At 42.0% G+C, this 20581-nt stretch overlaps 1 protein-coding gene across 1 annotated transcript in view; it reads right to left on the bottom strand.

Annotated features, from left to right (window-relative positions):
- raph1a (Ras association (RalGDS/AF-6) and pleckstrin homology domains 1a) overlaps window positions 1-16988 on the bottom strand; it is a 31086-nt gene extending 14098 nt beyond the window's left edge. Inside the window, exons 1-8 of the mRNA XM_076154697.1 lie at window positions 16830-16988; window positions 12214-12345; window positions 12001-12109; window positions 11733-11863; window positions 10701-10895; window positions 8538-8699; window positions 4246-4425; window positions 1939-2013 (exon numbers count right to left, since the gene is read on the bottom strand). Of these exons, the coding sequence (XP_076010812.1) occupies window positions 1939-2013; window positions 4246-4425; window positions 8538-8699; window positions 10701-10895; window positions 11733-11863; window positions 12001-12109; window positions 12214-12345 (984 nt within the window). The 5' untranslated portion in view covers window positions 16830-16988. The remainder of the gene's footprint in view (window positions 1-1938; window positions 2014-4245; window positions 4426-8537; window positions 8700-10700; window positions 10896-11732; window positions 11864-12000; window positions 12110-12213; window positions 12346-16829) is intronic.
- Between the last annotated feature and the right edge of the window lie 3593 nt (window positions 16989-20581).

The following is a 20581-nucleotide window of genomic DNA, read 5'->3' as shown; positions in this document are numbered from 1 at the left end:
GCTCTAAAGTACAGTACTTCTTGATTTTGGTTCTTCACTTCACTGACACTTAAACTGTTTCCTGGAAGTTGGGACACAGGGGAAGCAACATGTGAAGGTGAGCTTTTCTGTCTTGCGCAAAGCTGCAGTATGTCCTAGAGTTAGTCCCAAAGTACTGTAATACAACACTATCTGACTATGGCAAAAGGTTTGCAATGCTTTACCCACTTCTCTGTACCATCATCATTACCTCTGTATACTGTGATTCTACAGCAGAAACAGACTCACTAAACACGTGGTTACTAATCTACAATCAGAGTTGTTAATATCTATGGTTGTGCGCTCTCAAACACGCACACACATTCAATTAGCACTCCATGAAAGTAGAGCTGGATGGTGGTGAGATAGAACAGGAGTCACACAGGCATACATCTGAATTTGTGCCCAAACTTGAGTCAAAGACGCAAGAGATACAATTCCTGTTTAAACCAACCTGCAGTTTGATAGCATCAATGCATCTATAATTATAACCATAAACAATTATGCTAAAGCTACCATATACTAGCTATCATCTTCTTGCAGTGATTACCTTACAGCCAGCTTTTATAATTTCTATTGCTAGAAAGGTTCTATCAACGCAATAGTATCCCTTCCTAAAATTGTCATATGTTAGTGATTTTCACAGCCTTGTCCAAATGTATGCCGTATGCTAACACTCAAAATGATTGAAAAATGAAAAAGCCCAAAATATGAGGCACAAGGGTGAAATCTTCTCAAACTGTTTGTGAAACTGTGACTAATTTCAATAGCAGACTAACAAAGTTCTTGTGTCACAGATTGGGACCAGTGTCTAGGGGCATCTGGATAGCATCATGAAAAGCCTTCAACCTAATCTGCTTGATGTGGGGACCCAGAAGAGTGTGAGTCACTACTACTTGTTGTGATCGACAAACGTAATATACCTTTTAGTTACCAGACTATCGTGCCTCTTTCGATGAGCTTTCCAAAGCTCATTTTGTCTTCAGTATCTCATATAACCAGCATCTGGCAAATGTGTACAACTTCTTACAAATCACCATTTATGAATTTCATGTTAGTAACATTAAGGTGAATCCTAGGGTTGTAGAGTTAAAGGCCTGGATGCTGTATTGAGTTAATACTAGACAGTTGATGTCATATGTCATACAGCTGAGATGTTTCAAATTTGTTTATTGTCCCATACTGTTTCCTATGATCTAAAAAAATGTGCGCAGTTAGTTCAAACCTAACTGGATTACAATATTGGCTTTATAATGTATTTTTATTTACAGGTAATATTAAAGGGAGAACAGAAGCCAGAAACAAATTTGGAATTAAGTCTGCTTATTGACCTCTGATGTATTGACCTTGTTTATTCTATTTTGAATGATATACAACTCTGTTTAGAATTTATGTCAGTTAGCATAGAGTTGCATTTCCCTTAATTGTAGAGTGAAACACAATTTTACGTAGTGAAACACAATTCTATGTAGAGTGAAATATATTTCTATACAGAGTGAAATACAACTTTATTTAGTAAAAGGCAGTGGAGTTGTTTTCAGACTGGGACCGTATGTTACCTTTGTAGAGTCATTTCTTTTTTAAATTTGACTAACAATAAATATACTGTGTAGTAACTCTACTAATTATAGCAGTGAATTTGTCACAAATACAAAACAAATGAAAACATCTCACATACAGACTCACAAAGCCAAACTCAAAGCAGACGTGAAACAGAAGCCAAAAGTGGCTGAAGCAAAGTTTGGGATGTCCAACAGAATCACATTTTTCACAAACAGGTACTGGATGAAATGGGGAAAGCAATGTGCAACAGCACAGCTCTTCACACACACAGCAAGCACTTTCTTCATCAAAACATTTACACATTATGTAGCTTGTACAACAGACATGCAGAGAAGGTAGAAGGGAAACGATTGTCACCTTGGTCAGCAGGTGAGAAGGTTTCCCCGCTATGTTTTTCAGAATCAGAGATGTTTCTCTGTCCAGATAGGAGTGCTTTAGTGAGAGAGAGAGAGAGAGAGAGAGAGAGAGAGAGAGAGAGAGAGAGAGAGGGGAGAAGAGAGGAAAGGGGGAGAGAGATTTAGAACAGTAGAAAAAGTATTACATTCAAAATAAAAGGTATCAATACAATACCATCTTATTTCAGATTGTACATGTAAATGTGGCAACTGACTGTATATATATATATTATATATATTATTTACAGTCATATTAAGTTGCTCAGAGTCGGTAAACAGATCATATTAATAAGATAAGACATTTTAAGATATTTGATCCTGTGACACTAGACGACATCATCAGTATGTTCTGTTCAACATAATCCATCATTGCTTTATGATTTTGAAACAAAAAATTCCCTGGATAGCTTTGTCCCTTGAGGCAACAGAGACAGTAACAAACAAGTAGGTAGGCTCTATCATCAACCATTGATTTATTGAGGGATGTTTGTGAAGCTGGAATTCAGTCTTTTTTAGTCACTGTAATTGATAAGAGTAAGAGATGCAGAGTGATGTGGATACTGCTACTATATCTGAATACCTGATTTTTCAGACCTGCTGTTTGCTTTGATCTGAATCAGGAAACACACTGTACAATTCTACATTATGTTGTTGCTTGGTTCAGCATAGTTTCCAACAGGAAAACAGAATACAAGCAACCCCAAATATACAAACAATAGCCATGTGCGTGCACTCACTCTGGTCATTGGTCTGAAATTTCGAGGGCAGGAGTGACAACATCAAAATGGGAAAAAGATACCTTTGCTCAAGATGACTGATTAACATTCAGCATGGAACATGGAATGGTCATATGTTCTCTGTGATAGTCATTATGTGGTCCATGTATGTACCAAACAAAAATGATTGCAGCAGAAGCTGACTTGAGCATACGTGGGAAACCACGTGCTTCACAAGATGTGCTGCCTTTAAATGGCTCAGCAGGAGAATAGAAGTCATTTTTACTACATACAACCAACCACATGGTAACAACATCTTCAGCAAGATCATCTGAACTTTTCACAGCATCCCTTTGATTTGTTAAGGTGGAGATAACAGTACACAAATTACACAAACCCAATAAATTAAGTATTTTGGAAGTACCATAGCCCAAACAAAGTGAAGCAATGAACAAACCTGAGTCTGATGTGTGAAAACACAGTTTGAGGTGGCACATGCTCTAATTTATGCTATGAAATTTCTAAATGTAGTATCTCTGAAATTAATTATGAAGAGACAGAGAGATACTGACAGACATTGATATATTGTATTTTAAAACCACTCAGCTCTCTCCTGAGCTCTTCATCTTGCGTGTGTGTGTCTGTGTGTGGATTAACTCTGCTAAGGAGTATGCTAAGGTATAAAAATGCCTATGAAAATAGAGTACCAGCTTTTGTTTGCAGTGCTACTCCAGGCGGGGCGCGGCACGGGACGGGAAGAGGAGCGATATGAATAAGTACCGCCTCAGGTAAATGATTGAGGCGATACTTCTTCATCTTGCTGCAGGAAAATTAGCGTCCAGACCCCCCCCCCCCTCAGACTGATCAGCCGTCCCGTATTGTTATATATCGTCATCCCCCCTCATCGGGGAGGCAGTGGCTTAGTGGCTAGAGCTTCCGCCTAAGAACCGGAGGGTTGCTGGTTCGAGTCCCTGCCGAGGTGCCCCTGAGCAAGGCACCGAACCCCCAGTTGCTCCCCCCTCTGCGTAGGGTGGTAATGTAATGTAAGTCGCTTTGGATAAAAGCGTCTGCTACATGATCGTAATGTAATGTAATCCCCCCCTTACACCGATCAGCCGTCCCGCAGAAAACTTCTGATCTATGAAAGGGGGGCGCGAAAGAAAAAGTTTTAGGCACCACTGCTTTACTGGATAAATGTGACTAAGTGTGGTTACTCACACTGAACAAAATTGATTCCATTTAAAACAATAAAGCTTCATGCAAAAAACTGTAAGAAACAGGTCTTCTTCTGCAAATGGCTAAGAAGATGGTTAGAGGTATACTGCATGTCTTATTGACTATTGAGAAGAAAACTGAAAAACAAACAATGATCAACAATACTGAGTTACATATTGAATATATAATATACTGTATAAATACAGTATTGTATAAATATAAAAACAATAATATCAAAATACGCTAACTGCTGTTATGATGGTCCTCTTGATAGTCTCACTGAAACATGACAATGAGTTAATACATCCATCAATTCATATGTTCATTTGGAAATGTACCTCTGTGCTGTTGTGTCCTTTATTGGCTCCTTCAGGTGAGGGTGTGGCCAAATATTGCAGATTGTCCGATTCAGTGGTGCGTAGAACACTATCTAATGAATCCATTGAGGATGCAGAGTTCATAGTGACACCAGATGCCGAGGTGACTGACGAGCATGAGGAGTGGACAACTGACTGTACCTAAAAGGAAATACACAAACAAAGAACCGATAACATAAATCTACAGCTGACTAAAGTAGTGATACCAGATATAGAACACCTTTTATATTTAACAAGGCTATTGTCATCAAATATCCAACTTAACATTTTACACTTTATCATTAAAAAACTGAAAACAAATTCAACCACATTTTAAAGAAGAAGACTGTGCCCCCTACCAGCTCCACCTCCCTCCCTGACGAGCTCAACCACTTCTACGCTCGCTTTGACCGGGAAAACAGTGAGGTGATGTCCAAGGCAGATCTACCTCTCAACGATCTGCCTCTCACACTCTCCACCTCAGAGGTCTGTTCCATCCTGAGCAAGGTGAACGCCCGGAAGGCAGCTGGCCCCGATGGAACACCTGGGTACGTGCTCAAAGTGTGTGCAGAGCAGCTGGCCTGCAGTCTTTGCGGACATTTTCAACCTGTCCCTGGCCTGAGCAGTTGTTCCCACTACCTTCAAGACTGCCACCATCGTGCCAGTGCCGAAGCACTCCACCTCTACGGCCCTGAACGAATTCCGTCCTGTTGCCCTCACCCCTATCATCGCCAAGTGCTTTGAGAGGCTGGTCCTCTCACACTCAAAAACCTGCCTGCCTGCTACTTTGGACCCTCACCAGTTTGCCTACCGCCACAATAGGTCAACTGAGGACGCCATTTCCATGGCACTTCACTCCACACTGACACACTTGGACACCCCAAACTGTGATGCCAGAAAACTGTTCATTGACTTCAGCTCAGCATTCAACACTGTGATCCCCTCCAAGTTGATATCCAAGCTCAGCCAGCTTGGTATCAACTCATCCCTCTGCAATTGGACTCTGGACTTTCTATCCAACAGACCCCAGTCTGTTAAGATAGACAACCTCTCCTCCTCTACTATAACCCTGAACACCGGCGTGCCACAAGGTTGCGTGCTGAGCCCTCTCCTTTACTCCCTATTCACCCATGACTGCGCTCCAATCTATGGTTCCAATTCCATAATTAAGATCGCAGATGACACCACGGTGATAGGCCTGATCAGAGGCGACGATGAGATGGCCTACAGGGAAGAAGTACGGCACCTGGCCACGTGGTGTGCTGACAACAACCTGGCACTCAACACCAAGAAAACCAAGGAGATCATCGTGGACTTCAGGCGGGCTGGGAGCCATGCACACACCCCCATCTCCATCAACGGAGCTGCAGTGGAGCGTGTGCCCAGCTTCTAGTTCCTTGGCATCCAAGGTGATGATCTCACCTGGTCCATAAACTCCTCCACCCTGGTTAAAAAGGCGCAACAGCGCCTCTACTTTCTTCGGAGCCTTAAGAAAGCTCACCTTTGTCCCAGGATCCTGGTGAACTCCTACCGCTGTACCATAGAGAGCATTCTCACAAACTGTATCACAGTATGGTATGGCAACTGCTCCGCATCAGACTGGAAAGCTCTCCAGCGGGTGGTGAAAACCGCCCAAAGGATCACCGGTACACAGCTGGACAGCATCGAACAGATCTACCGTCGACGCTGTCTGGGCAAAACCAGGAACATTATAAAAGACGCATCCCACCCCAACAATAAACTTTTCACCCTCCTCCCATCCGGCAGGCGTTACAGAAGCCTCCGCTCTCGCACCACCAGGCTCAGGAAGAGTTTCTTCTACAAGGCGGTTCCCTGCTGAACTCTACTCCATTCCCCCACTCAACTCCATCCTCCCTCTAGCATCATCTTGCACTCCACTGCAATTTGCACAACTTTCTGTTTGCACTGATCATTTCCTTTTCACTTCCGTTTTGCACTAAGACTCCTTGCACTATTTATTTACATATTTATTAATTTTTTAATAGTTAGTACATATAGTATATATAATGTATATAGTTTATTCTGTATATATTCTGTATTCTGTATATATAAAAGTACACTTTTGCACTTCTGGTTAGATGCTAACTGCATTTCATTGGCTTGTACCTGTACTTGCTCATTGACAATAAAGTTGAATCTAATCTATCTAATCTAATCTAATCAAAAAGGATGCGATTAGTTTTATTAGGGGTCCAAGCAGGAAGTGCTGAAACCTTATTGCTTTTGCTCGGGTTTTATTATTTTCTTCTGCCAGACACTGACTCTGCAGCCCAAGAGGTGTGTGCAACAAGGTCATCTGAAATTTAGAGGGTAGGTAAATGAGGATAGGATCTGGTCACAAAATAAAAAGAAACTACGAGGAGGCGATACAATAAACCAAAACGAGAATGGTTGCTAATGCCGCAAATTCCAAAAACTTACACCAGTGCGTTCGGTCAATGGAACTGCATTTATTGGCATAGCCCACAGCAATTTCACTGATGTTTTTTCTTCACAAATGTGGAAAAACTGGAACATATAAATTTTCAGCCTGAAAAAAAAAAAATTCTAATTCCTGACTCAGACAAAATCTGTGCAGACGGTGCAAGTGTCAGTGCACAGGACCTGTGAGATGCACGAGGGACCTCCAGGTGGCACAAGCGCCAGCCCCACGCAGAAGGTCAGAAAATCGCCAGGTCAAGTGGCCCAAAGCCTGCAAGAAGGAGGAGTAGCTCCAGTTCGACAACGGTGCGGATTCAATCATGGAAGCAGCAACTACGGCAGAAGCTGACAGACGTCTTCAAGCAATGTCTGCTATTATCGTCTCTCTAGCCCCAGAGCGATTTGGGTTGGAGGAGAAGAAAGCAGCGAAGGCCACATACAACTTGAGCAGGGGTGGCGAACCTGCGGCTCTCAAGCCGGATGCGGCATTTTGCCGGCTGATGTGCGGCTCGGCTCCAGTTCGCGTGCTCACAGATTATTCTCTTGGTGTACATAATTTTCATATTGTAAAATAAACATCTGAAATGCATATGCTATATTTGGCAATACAGACAAAAAGCTGTCAGATTTTAATATTAATTCATATATATTTTGTCATCACGCGATCTTGGGAGATGTCATTAAGTAACGTTTTTAGAGCGCATGGCTCCTTTAAGAAGAGAGACGCAGGTATCGCGTCTCGGTGTGTGTGTTATAATCGTTTTGTGACAAAGGAGGCGGGATTTGAATTTGATTGGATAGAAATTTAAAAAGCTATACCAAGTGACGATGTGTTGTCAAATGTACGTATTCTTTGAACCTTTCGGCGAGCGACTCGGAAAGGCTTTGCAAGCGACTGGTAGCTCCCGAGCTACGTGTTGGCGACCCCTGTTCTAAGGTGATGTTGCACAATCAAACACATGGTAGCATTGTGTTTTTTTTCAGATCACAGGCATTAACTTGAATTTTTTTGGTCTCCACTGCTAGCTGTCCAGTGGCCAAGAATTGAGGAGCAGTGCTGCATATAGCACAGACAAAATAAAATAAATAAAAACAGTATATATATTTACTTTTGAAACCAGTAATTGTTCCTTTAATTTTGTTACCAATATTGTAAAGCTAAAATGTAAAGTTGTCAATTGTCACCAACTTTAGATTGACACGATGCAGAGTCACTCTGCTCCAAATCCTTTAGGTTTGATAATATTTGAAGTTCTGCAATGACTTTTAAAACTGAATTTACTTTCAGCTTTGTTCAGCTTCCTTTTATGTTGTAAATTCCGGGGAAAGTTTAGTTAAGCTTTTTAGTGTATTCATTACCTTTTACTTGAATAATAGAACAGTTGTCGAAAGTACACATTATTCACAAATTTACATGTTAGGTCAACATTGGACACATTACAGTACATTACATTACGATCATTTGGCAGATGCTTTTATCCAAAGCGACTTACATTACATGACCACCCTTCGCAGAGGGGGGAGCAATTGAGGATTCGGTGCCTTGCTCAGGGGCGCCTCGGCAGGGGCTCAAACCGGCAACCCTCCGGTTGCCAAGCAGAAGCTCTAACCACTAAGCCACTGCCTGCCTGGACTCAACATTCATAAATTGAGGCTTCTGCAAATCTAACTGTTGGCCAATTCAGCGTGACCAACTGAGTTTGTTTCACAGTGAGAACAAGATAGAAAATCTTCTGTTCATGTGAAACAAAACTACCTTCAAAATGGCCCCATGTCAACATGCCATGGTGTGCTGATCATGTCAGGGTTCTTGGACCTCTTCATATGCTTACCTCGTGTTCTCTAACGGCACCTACTGATCCTGTACGCCGGTGATGGCGGTGAGACGATCCTGGTCGTTGGATTGCGGCTGACGTACAGGTGGAAGAGGAGGAGGCAGAGCCTAGAGAGAGAGATGAGCTCTGACACGCGGCTTTCTCCACACTGAGAGATGCCTGGGACACAGGAGGATAGGGAAAACTGAAAATTAGGTCTCGGTTCAAACACAACAAAGAACTAGCAAAACGTATTTCAGATACTTTTGGTTAATGTGAATGATATATATAAACATCGATCAAAAAGTTCGGAAATTTGTGTTTGGTAGATTATTTCTCTGTTGTAACAATGTTTCTTGGCCATACATTGTATACCGTTGGAAAGCCTGTTTATTTCCCTTTTAAATGGTTCCCCATTAGTGAGGAACATGCATTTGTGGGATGAGCAGCACAGCTGAGTATGTGGGTAGCGCTCATGAAAAATTTGTCAAATCTTCTCTGCCCAGTGGCGCCACCAGGGAGGGGCCAGGAAAATCGCTGGCCCCCCCACCAGCCACTTGACCTTCCATCACTATCCCGCACTTGCCGTTTGCCGGCAGGTGCGCGGGTAGTGTGCCGGCGCACTCATCGGCGCACTCACCAATGCACTCACCGATGACCTCACGGGTGAACTGCCGGCGCACTCACCGCTGGCGAGGCACACAGTACACCCGGTGCACTTTCACCGGTGAGGACAGCACCCCTGATTGGCACCTGTGAGCATGGGCCCTGCTACAGTGGTCAACTGGTGTCTGCTCCAAGAATCAGCATGCCGCGTTTGTCTGATCTCGATAAGGCCCGTGCGATAGGGTAACTTCAAGCTCATGTTCCACAAAAGCAAGTTGCGGCATCATTTGGAGTGAGCCCTAGTACCATCTCCAAACTGAAGGCCAAGTTCCATGAAACGGGGGATGTCAGAGACAGACCGCAAAGTGGTCCCAAGAAGACTACACCCCAAGAAAACCGGTTCCTCACCCTTTCAGCACTTAGGAACCATAGGCTTTCTTCTCAAGATTTGCAGTTAAGGTTTGCAGGACGATATGGCACACGGCCCAGACAATCCGGAAAAGACTGCACGCCTCCAATCTCCGGAGGCCTGCCATGACTGCCCTTCACCGTCAGGCCCGTTTGCACTGGTGTTGGAAACACCTGCACTGGAACCTGAACTTGTCGAGGAACGTTATGTTCAACGATGAGTCCAGATTCTGCCTACGGAAGTTTGATCGTAGGGTCAAAGTGTGGAGAAGACGGGGAGAACGCTATGCTGATTGCTGCACCTATAGAGTAACACCTTTTGGTGGGGGCAGTGTGATGGTGTGGGGCGGCATCTCCATCACTGGAAAAACAAGGCTTGTCATCATTGGAGGCAATCTCAATGCAGAGAGATATCGAGATAATATTCTGCAACCAGTGGCAATCCCATATCTCCACAGTCTGGGACCGAACTCCATCCTCCAAGATGACAATGCTCGCCCCCCACAGAGCGGGGTTTATCAGAGACTACCTCCAGAATTTGGGAGTAGAGAGAATGTAGTGGCCTGCCAACAGTCCTGACCTCAACCCAATTGAACACTTGTGGGATCAAGCTGTTCGTGCTAGCGTGACCAACACAACCATGTTGGCTGACTTGCGACAAATCCTGGTTGAGGAGTGGAATGCCATCCCACAGCAGTGTTTGACCAGGCTGGTGACCAGCATGAGGAGGAGGTGCCAGGCTGTTATGGCTGTGTATGGTTCTTCCACATGCTACTGAGGCTCCTGACTGTTTGTTAAATGAATAAATTGTAAAATTGCCAATAAATTATGTCTTGTTTCTTCCTTCTTACTGACTTCAATCATCCAATCCACCAAATAACACCAAACAAGAGTCAATAGCTACAGCAGAATAAGCTGTTCGGCATTGGCAGAGAAGATTTGGCAAATTTTACATGAGCGCTACCCACATACTCAGCTGTGCTGCTCATCCCACAAAAGCATGTTCCTTACAAATGGAGAACCATTTAAAAGGGAAATAAACAGGCTTTCCAACGGTATAAAATGTATTGCCAAGAAGCATTGTTACAACAGAGAAACAATCTACCAAACACAAATTCACGAAGTTTTTGTTCGATGTTTATATACAGTATATATGTATGTACACACCTTCCCTAGCTGTGCTGTGATGTCGTCCAGGCTGAACTTAGAACCAAGCGCTGGTCTCACTCGATGTCCAGTTGCCGCTGTGATGGTACCGGCTGACACAAGAGTGCTGCTGCTGCTGCTGCTGCTGCTACTACTTGCAGAACTGCTGCCCTCACCAGCAGACTGCTGCCTGCTCCTGTGCCTTGCCAGAGGCTTCTGGATAGACAGATAAATAGATAATTTACCCGTTTTGGTCTGGGCGAATGAGTAAATCCATTTTATGTAGTTTTTTATACTGTTCCAAAAAATTGCAATAGTTTTTTCTATTATACACCATGTGGCTAAAAGCATGTGGACACATGAATATTATATTTGTATATGAGTTTGTTCCCATAATTGGGCATTAATCCCATATAATTAAATGTTCTAAGCTTCTTGAGCAAGAGAGTCCACCTGCTTGAGGAGAGACAGTGTAGCGACATTAGTCAGCCATAGCTGCAGTAGAATCTCCAGGACCAGCCTGTGCGGCAGACAGGATGTAGCTGCCAGGCTTAGCTCAGTTAGCCCATCCCCATTCACTGGTGGGTTTGTTATGGTCCTGTGGAGTCGCAAGGACTTTTCAACCCGACCTCTCCAAGTCTCTCCGCCCTAAAATCTTTTGCTGTGTTTGTTAGTTGTCTTAGCTAGCAAATGATCATTCTGAGATGTCCAACCTGGTGTCGTGCCTTCACGCCATTAGGGGCTGGATGACAAAGAAATTTCTGCTCCTGAATGTTGATGAATCTGAAATGCTACTCTCAGCTGAAAGGGGCAGAGACCGAAAATATTTTAGTAAACTTTGATGTCTATCCTCTACAACTGATCCACAACAGACCTGACCTGACTTTAATCATATTAACATATTTAATAAGGTTGCTATTTTCATCTCCACAATACAGCCAGGATTAGACCATTCTTTAAGCATGGCAGATGCCAAGACTTACTTTGAGACCAGACTGCGCTTTGATATGAAATAATAATACTTTTACTTGAGTTAAGTGCATGTGTATGTACCTTGGTTTCAGCTAGCCCCAAGCAGGCCATGCTGTTGGGTTTGGTGTTAATTGTGCTGAGTTCCTGCTCAATGGAGCAGAGATCAGCCATGAGAGCATCAAGATCCACATTCTCCCCTTGATTCAAGGCCTCTACAGACAGTGAGACAGACACATACCAGCATGTCACATATACATAGGACAAGAACGCATCAGCAGAGGGGCAAGGAAAGAAAAGTTATGTTAAAACTGTTTTAACTATGTTGGCAAAATTAGTGTGTTTGTTCCACCATTGATGTTGTAGATGGAGAATCTGTAGGAGAAGTTGGCAAGATTGTTATCCTCTCTGAGGGGAGCCCGCTGCTGAGGGGGACTTTCAGAGTGGCCATCATCCAGACTCTTCAGCAGCAGAGAGAAAGAGCATGAACATGTGTATACAGTACATTTGATAGTTCTTTCATAGTTGATGTTTGTGTCTCAGGACATCCTCCACATCAGCTTACCTGTGTGAGTTTGTCCAGCTCTCCCAGCCAGGCTCCAAACATCTTATCCAGGTCATGGTCCTCCTTATCGCTGTCATCCTCCTCCTCTTCTTCCCCCCTAACCTCCATTTCCTCATCTGACAACTGATCCATCTGAGGAAGAAGGGAGGAGAGGAGAGGGAAAAGACAGAGATGGGAGAGAGAGACAGCGAGGAGGTTATTAAAAAAGAGGTGTTTGATGTTCTACAAATATCAGCAAAATGTGATATCTCTGCTCCATCTAATAACAGCAGTCTGCACTACACTTAAGTGTTTGATGTCAAGTTGAACTGTCCCATCTCTGCAGTAACAGTAGATTGGAGTTTTCGCTGGTACTATATTCAAAGATAAGGTGAAAAAGATGAAAGGTCCCTCTGTGATTGAACCAGCCTCCTTCACTTCCAATCTCAAGACACATATTTTCTTGAATCTGTCTCCTGAAATCTATTGTTAGATTACATTCCTGCATCAACACATAGACATGGTTTACTCACAAATAACTTGACTTGATGAATAGTCTTTATGCACAGTACACAATGTGTACTTCTTTTCTCTTTTATTCTGTTTCTTTTCAGTTTTTTTTGTCTTGCTCCTGATATGTATTTCCTCCACTCATACTATTTAACTTGCTTTCAGCTCCCATCTCTATGTATTAGTTTAGCCCTATTGACTTGATTACTTGTCTTCCCTGTCTTCAGTCCTTCCCTCAAGATCTGCATGCAGATAATTCTAGAGGTTTGCCCAGAGCAAAGTATCCTATTCCACAGTAGCTGCCTTGTCGTCACACCCTCTCTTTCTCTGGGTAGATAGTTATCCAACACACACACACACCAGATTAAAGAGCTGAATATATTACACAAATAGACAAGCGCATTCAAAAATACATACTGCACTTTCAAAAATGTAGGTACATGCTGCAATTAGGTCCATGTGGTTAGCAAGTGGTTAGCAAAGGCTATCATTTGGACTGGAGGGTAGGGTGTGTGTGTGTCCATGTGCATGGTTTGGGGACTACCAGTGAAAACTCACAGATGTAGTCACAGACACCAATGGTTTCAATTTTGCCAAAGGCAAAGCTCTACACAAACTTTAATCTCATAAACTGTGTTCACTGGGACCTAATTGAGTAATTTGGCCGCTCACATTTTCTTCAAATATGCTAGTGTCACCAACATAGCCTTGACTCAATATTGATATTTTGCAACAACTGCAGAAATCTGTGCATGGACGCTCATTCTCCTGCAGCGAGACGAAGAAATATCGCCTCATTCATTCCCCCTGGTTTCACATTTGACGTGTTGGTCGAACCTCGGCAGCACACTCTTCAGATCAGCATGGTTGAAGTCCCCATGAAGACGCCCTCCGTATGCACATTCTGTTGTTTGTTTACAGCGGTTAGCAGATAGCAAGAGCTAACTTAGCATTAGCGTCCGGTGGTATGTAGACGGCAATCAGACAAACAAGACAAGGCTGCAGGCTCTGACGGTATTAGCCCCTTCAGTTCTGTGCAAGCCATCTTAACCTGAGTCTGATCCAGGAATTGATACTGTTGCTGTCGAAAACATCCTGCCACCCCATCTGGCCTCAGCAGCTTCAGACCATCCTGCTTAGTTTAGTGCTACATTTATTGTTAGCTTCTCTGGTGAACGTGCTGCTGTAACATAACAATTTCCCTCGAGGGATCAATGAAGTATTTCTTTCTCTCTCCATCACCGAAATTTCTTTACAAGAGATGCACTTTGTCAGCATTCAGTGGGGTCCTTGACATAATGAGTTTGCTAGCTAACAGGTGCGGTTTGGTTTCAAATACAAAGGAGTGTGAAGAAGTGAATAAGTGAAAGAAAACTATGGAAAAAAATATTAGCTGGATGCATTCAGCAGCATGAACTCACATGAACAATGCTACATTTCTGATAAAAATCACAGGTCCTGGTACAGGACCAGTACCTTCACTTTGACTCAGATAATCGTCTGGAGCACAAACTGGAAGTGATTTGCACGCTACACCACTATGCTGGGGAATATCTCCACTTATTCCGGGACCAAATCAAGAAATAGGAACATACATGCTTTTATGGGGGGGGGGGAATGTCAGTTCTTCAACACTACCTGAGAACACTAAAGTGATCAAAGAAAGAAAAAAGAAGCTAATAACATTGGTTGATTGCTCCCTCCCACTGACCTGACCTGACCTATTTATGATTTATGTTAATCAACTTTAAAATACCCACTGTATGATGGGAACCAATAGTCCTTCTAAATCAGGTTGTTTTTGTCCTGTAGTTTTTTAGAAACATGCAGTATCACATTAGAGAACACTCTAATGCAGGGGTCTCCAACAGGTAGCTCGCCAGCTACCGGTAGCTCACAACCCTTTTCTGAGTAGCTCGCTAAAGGTTAAAAGACTAGTTCTGCCACTGCGGTAACACTGCAAAGGATACTTAAAAGGAAAGTGTCCAGTGGCATGTATGGTAGAACTTTGTACGCAAGTCATTTAAGGGTACCTCATGAATCCATAAGAACGCACAAGTTGCCATCAAACATGCCAGATGAAAGAAGGAAAAACTTCCATTTAAGTCCAAGAAACATCAAGATCTTGATCTTTTCAAGGGGTTCAAAAAGTTTCTTTGCAGTTGTGTTCAGAACATTGCACCTACATATGATGTTGTCAGTTATCATGTTGTTAGAGTTGATATCCAGAAGATTAAGACATGCAATGCCATGAATTTACTATTTTTGTTCGAGCAGCAGACTTTTGTAATGCATATCTTTTAAGTACATATAGGTCAAATGATAGTTACTTTAAAAGCTACACTTCACAAAGTTACTGTCATTTTGCAACCTTCAGGATTTGTGCTGTGAACATGTGCTTTGCCATGTTCTCACAACCTCCAGCGGCCATTGCTTCCTGCTATTTCAAGTTCAATCTAGTTGTACCTCATATTGCCTATTTTACCTCAGGGTCTTCGAAAAAAGCAACAATAATAATAATACAACCTTCTTTCCTTCTCTCTATCTCTCTCTCCTTTCCCCCCTCTCTCCGTATAAAAAACGGTCTCTAAAATGTCCTATAACTGTCATGTCAAATGTTTGCTTCAATAAAAAAAAAAAAACCAAATATGTGTTGCACACTCTCCTGCAGCTGCACTCCTTTAAGAAGTCAGCAGGTTAGAAGGGCCGTGTGTGTGCATGTGCACTCTGCTGTGAAAAGACTTACCACATTGACTTAACACAGAGCAGAGAGAAACAGGGGTTTGCTTGCTTTGCTTGAAACTAAGCATGGTAGCAAATTGATGAAAAACAATGCTATTGCAATGAATATTGTTTGCTCCCTGCAACTTGTCGACAGGCAGAGTTATGATATAATAAGAAAGAGATACGAATAATTAAGAAATGAGAACCCATACACCTGAAAACACTATTACATATTTGTGTATTATGAATTAGGTTTTGCAATACCTGGGGTACAATTTACCTGAGATCTGTAACAACATTATTAAATGCCTCAATTCTGCCTCAACGGAATTGAACTTTAAGAGGAGGTCTCCCACCCTGCACCTCATCTTCATCAAAGGTATGGAGGTACTGTTGACAGCTTGAAGGCCTATGGAATACTCAGTGAAAGCATCAAAATGCTTCTTTTTTTGTGTGTGGAATAAGTTCAAATGTAGTTAGCATCCACCATTCTGTATCTCCATATTTAATGAAACTGAGACTTATCTTTTGATTTTAAATTGACATTATTTTAAATAATAAAACAAATTAAAATTGTAAGGACAAAAACATTGCTAAGCCTTCTAAGTGACACTAAATAATTAGATAGTTGCAATATTTCAAACAGAACTATCACGTTAAGTTTGATCACGTGTAATGCATCATTTGAATCTAAGATCCATAATGATGACATGTCCGATATTGTTGCTTGTTAAGGCTTGACACCATGTGGGATGCATCAGGGTAGTAGTTGTAGTATATCGATATCAAGTCATATATACCAAGTTTATTGAAAATGTGTTCAGACCTTTTCCAATAATCTTGTTGGTTTTTTTTGAAGAATCAAACACAAAAGAGAAAGAAAAGCATCTTTGGCGGAGGTGATGAAACGTCAAAGCCAGTGACTCAGTGGCAGAGGAACATACCCATAACGGCGTAACGCTTATATGAATGCCACGCCTTTGCTCAGCACGCCCGACCTTCCAGCTGCAGAACTGATATTACCACTGGAGAGGCCACAGCCGGCTGCTCCTCCCCGGCGAGCCCGCAGATCCAGGCTGGGAGTCTGTGTCAGGCCCTGCGGCTCAGCTTCTACTGCCGAAACGAGCACACGCACGAAGAATAACGGCGTTTAACGAGAGACACGCACAGACAACCATCTCTTGGCATGGATGCAAGCTTTTATATCTGTGAAAAGAGGTCGTTTTCTCTGTCACACCCTTCCGATCTCCTTTCTCTGCAGACTCATGCATCATTAGTCAGTATTTATGCCCGCTGATGCTCGTAAAAAAGCAGCAGTCTGCCACAAAATAGTGCCGCAGTATTTATTCCAAAGAAAAGCGGATCGTGGTGGATAGATACGTGTTATGGTGGGGGTTACTTACGGTGAGTATCCAGAGCTTTGTGTGCCTAAATAAAGGCAGCAGTAAGGAAGGATATGTGACAGGCTGAGGTCTCCGGTGTCAGAGTCAGGGCGTCGGTGCGATTTATGCTGGTTTTGTCCTGTGTATCCTCTGCTGCCCTCACCCAGCCATCCCTGATGTCCTGCTTCCACCGCGAGTGCTCAATTCAACACGGATACCTCACACTACTTCCGCAAGTGACTTTCACAATAAAACATATTCAAGCATGAACAGGGTGGTTAACAGTTAACAGACCATGGGCCAGACTGACTAAGTATGATGCAATTTAACATTCTGGCCGCAAATATTCACCACATGTTTCACATTTAACAACAGCAGTTCATGCATTCATTCACTCTCTCTCTCTTGATATTCTAATCAGACACTCTTTCTCCTTTCACGAATGTACTACGCTCTGACCATATCTCCTCCTAAGAATGACAACAGGAGCTATGCCTACAGTCTATGGCCACAGAGAAGGTCATTTCATTCATTTATTCTCCATAGCTGCTGATCCTTTCAGGGTTGCAGCAGCAGAACTGGAGCCTGTCTCAGTGTTTCCTGCAGGGAACACCCTGGATAGGTGGCCAGTGTGTCATAGGGCAAACATACACACAGACAGACAACTCAGTCACACCTACAGACAATTAAGAGTTTCTGATTCACTTAAGCTGCATGTGTTGGGAGAAAACCAGAGCACCCAGAGGATACTGAAGGAAATTGAAGAGTCAATTTACAGCAATATTCACCAGCCATGATAAATCAGCACGGCTGTTTTAAAATATATATGAGTATTTTATAGAAGACAATGACAACACACAGCTCAAGCAGTTTGGAGATCATGTCATCCTGACAAGAGACAAGAGAGTAACCTGTACGTAATTAAAACTTGGCATAGCAATTATCTAGTATAAACATATAAACATATTATATTGTTCAAATGATAATGTTATAAGTATTTTGTTGGCATTAGACTTTATATTAATATCATGGCTTTACAGATGGGACATTTTGTCTTCTGCTCGTGCTACTGCTGAGGCAGCAGAACCACCTCCACACTCAAATCTTATAACTAAGGCTTTACACTATTACACTACAATGCATTGCTTTGTACATACAAGAGCTGTTATTTTACAAATATTTGCATCAGCCAGAGTGAGCCATATGTATTAATTCTCATTCTCTCCTCCAAATCTTTACAGCTAAAAAGAATGCACTAAAATGCATATGTTAATATAATAGTAGTTTGCAGCCCGCTGCGCCTGGCCTGCCGCATATCAGAACAGAGAGAAGAGAATGTAACCGTAGGGCCCCCTGCTGGAGAGAAGGGAGAACTACAGAGAACAGGCAGGCGAGAGTGAAGAGAGAAAGTAATTAAGAGAAATTAAATTTTCCTTGGAGAATTATTACTCCATCGTTGGCTTATGTTTTGTTGAGAGTTGAAGTTTGTTGAGTCACAAACTCGAAATGAGATTCACGTGTCAAGTAACACGTGAACAACTGAAAGCTAAGACAACTTGAATTAGTATTTTGTGTGTTTGCTACCAAAGTGAATTGCTGCCACGGCAGAAAAAACGGATCAGAATCACGTTATAGCACTAAGTTATAGAGTCATAGGTTGGTAGGGCAGAGGTGGTGCCACTCCAGCTCATTCTTCCCTCTGTACAGCCTCATGCGTATGAGTCTCGCCATGTCTCAACCAAACCAACTGTATCAAATAATATAAAGGCTGAGGTCTGATGAGCTTCCCCCATTTTTCAGAATATTGACATCTGGTATTGGTCTTGTTAGGTCTGTAAATACACTTAAACCCTGAGTAAAACCGCCTTAAAATTATTATAAATGGCTAGTTTTCCAAATGAAAGTTTTTGTAGCCTGCTAAATATATTAGATAAACCCATAATCTCGTCTCTTCGATGAATCACAACAATTGGAATTAAAATGTGGACAAACATTTGATGTCATTCAGAATAGATATTTGACTGAAGGTTCTATGATAAATCGCTTATCACTTATTAGAATTGTCATTTATAGTAATACAGAGATCCAAGAGACCAAAGCTGCTGTTCTCTGGCACTGAGGAAATTACAACCTGAGTGGGTGAGTGTAACCAAACCTTCATTGATTACATCATATTTTTTGAAGTGGACTCCATTAGTGACATTGGGATTGAGTTCACTCAAGATTTTCTCATTTCTTACTATAACCTAAGTGTAAGGCTTATGGTTATGGGTTTGGTTGAGGGTTTAGTGCTCATCATGGGTCAACAGAAATCAGGAACAAGCAGGACATAAAGTTAATTAGTTAGTAAACTTTTCACCCTCCTCCCATCCGGCAGGCGTTACAGAAGCCTCCGCTCTCGCACCAGCAGGCTCAGGAAGAGTTTCTTCCACGAGGCGGTGACACTGTTGAACTCTACTCCATTCCCCCACCAACTCCATCCTCCCACTAGCATCGTCTTGCACTCCACTGCCATTTGCACAACTTGTGGTTTTGCACTGATCTTTTCATTTCACTTTCACTGCCATTTGCATAACTTTCTGTTTTGCACTGATCAGACTCCTTGCACTATTTATTTACAAATGTATTAATTTATAATGAAAGTAAGTATTTATAGTATATATAGTGTATATAGTATATTCTGTATATATTCTGTATTCTGTATATATAATCGTACACTTTTGCACTTCTGGTTGGATGCTAACTGCATTTCATTGGCTTGTACGTGTACTTGCTCATTGACAATAAAGTTGAATCTAATCTAATCTAAAAGACGTGAGAAAAACCTACAAATACTGAAAGTTTGTGCCTTTTTAGTGTCAGGGTTATGTGGTCTGAACTTCAAAGTATTTGTGCAAACCTGCATAGACTAGAGCGTTTCCCAGAATGAGCAGGGGCAAGAACAACATAGATAAAGACCACGCAGACAAGACCACATCAGTTCAAGACAGACAAATCACATACTGCTTAGACTAAATGAATAGTACATGCTTGGGATAGACATGATGAATATTCAGTCAGGTGACAATGACACAATACTATGACCCTTAAAAATTGTATAAGAAAAAGAAAAAGAAGAACAAAACCTATAAGAACCTGATAAGTGGTCAATATTATATGGTTATGGACTGAGCTATCTAATGGTCACAAAACAGAGACAACAAAGTTAGAGGCCTTCTATCACAGATTAAACTGGAACACTACTACAAACCAAAATGTAATTGAAATGTATCTTGTGAAGGTGAAGTGTAAATGATGTTAGTCTATCGATTTGAAACACACTTCTGGTATTCTACCTAGTTTCCTGTCCCGCTCAATGCAGAAATCCACTATTTTACAAGGGCTTTCCATAACAAAGTCTGACCTTTAGTGGTTAGATTTATGGTACAGTACCATGTGTGGAAACACAATGGTATACATACTGCCGTGAGTGTTAGGATGTTGAAAGAATGTCCTGGGGAACTGACTTTAATTACAGGTTTACCATATAGGATGATACATGCTGCCCCCTTGTGATGTAATAAGGAAAAATGTTATTGTTTGTTATTATTTTATTTATTGACATTTTATTGCACAGCATATTTTGAGTTGTTGTGCTTATGAAACTATAAGGTTGTAAGAAGCTTCATAGTCTCTGTATTATGCCGTTAAGTCAGTCTTATCTATGTGACCACTAAAGAAAAGCATTCTCATTTCCTCTGAAGCATACTGTTTAACTCCTCTGTAGTGATGAA

Source organism: Genypterus blacodes, unplaced genomic scaffold (assembly GCF_046128005.1).
Source record: "Genypterus blacodes isolate CSIRO-AG114 ecotype Tasmania unplaced genomic scaffold, CSIRO-AGI_Gbla_v1 ptg000008l_1, whole genome shotgun sequence".
Classification (NCBI taxonomy): domain Eukaryota; kingdom Metazoa; phylum Chordata; class Actinopteri; order Ophidiiformes; family Ophidiidae; genus Genypterus; species Genypterus blacodes.
The sequence above is the reverse complement of the archived record's forward strand: the minus strand, read 5'-3'. Positions and strand labels throughout refer to the sequence as shown.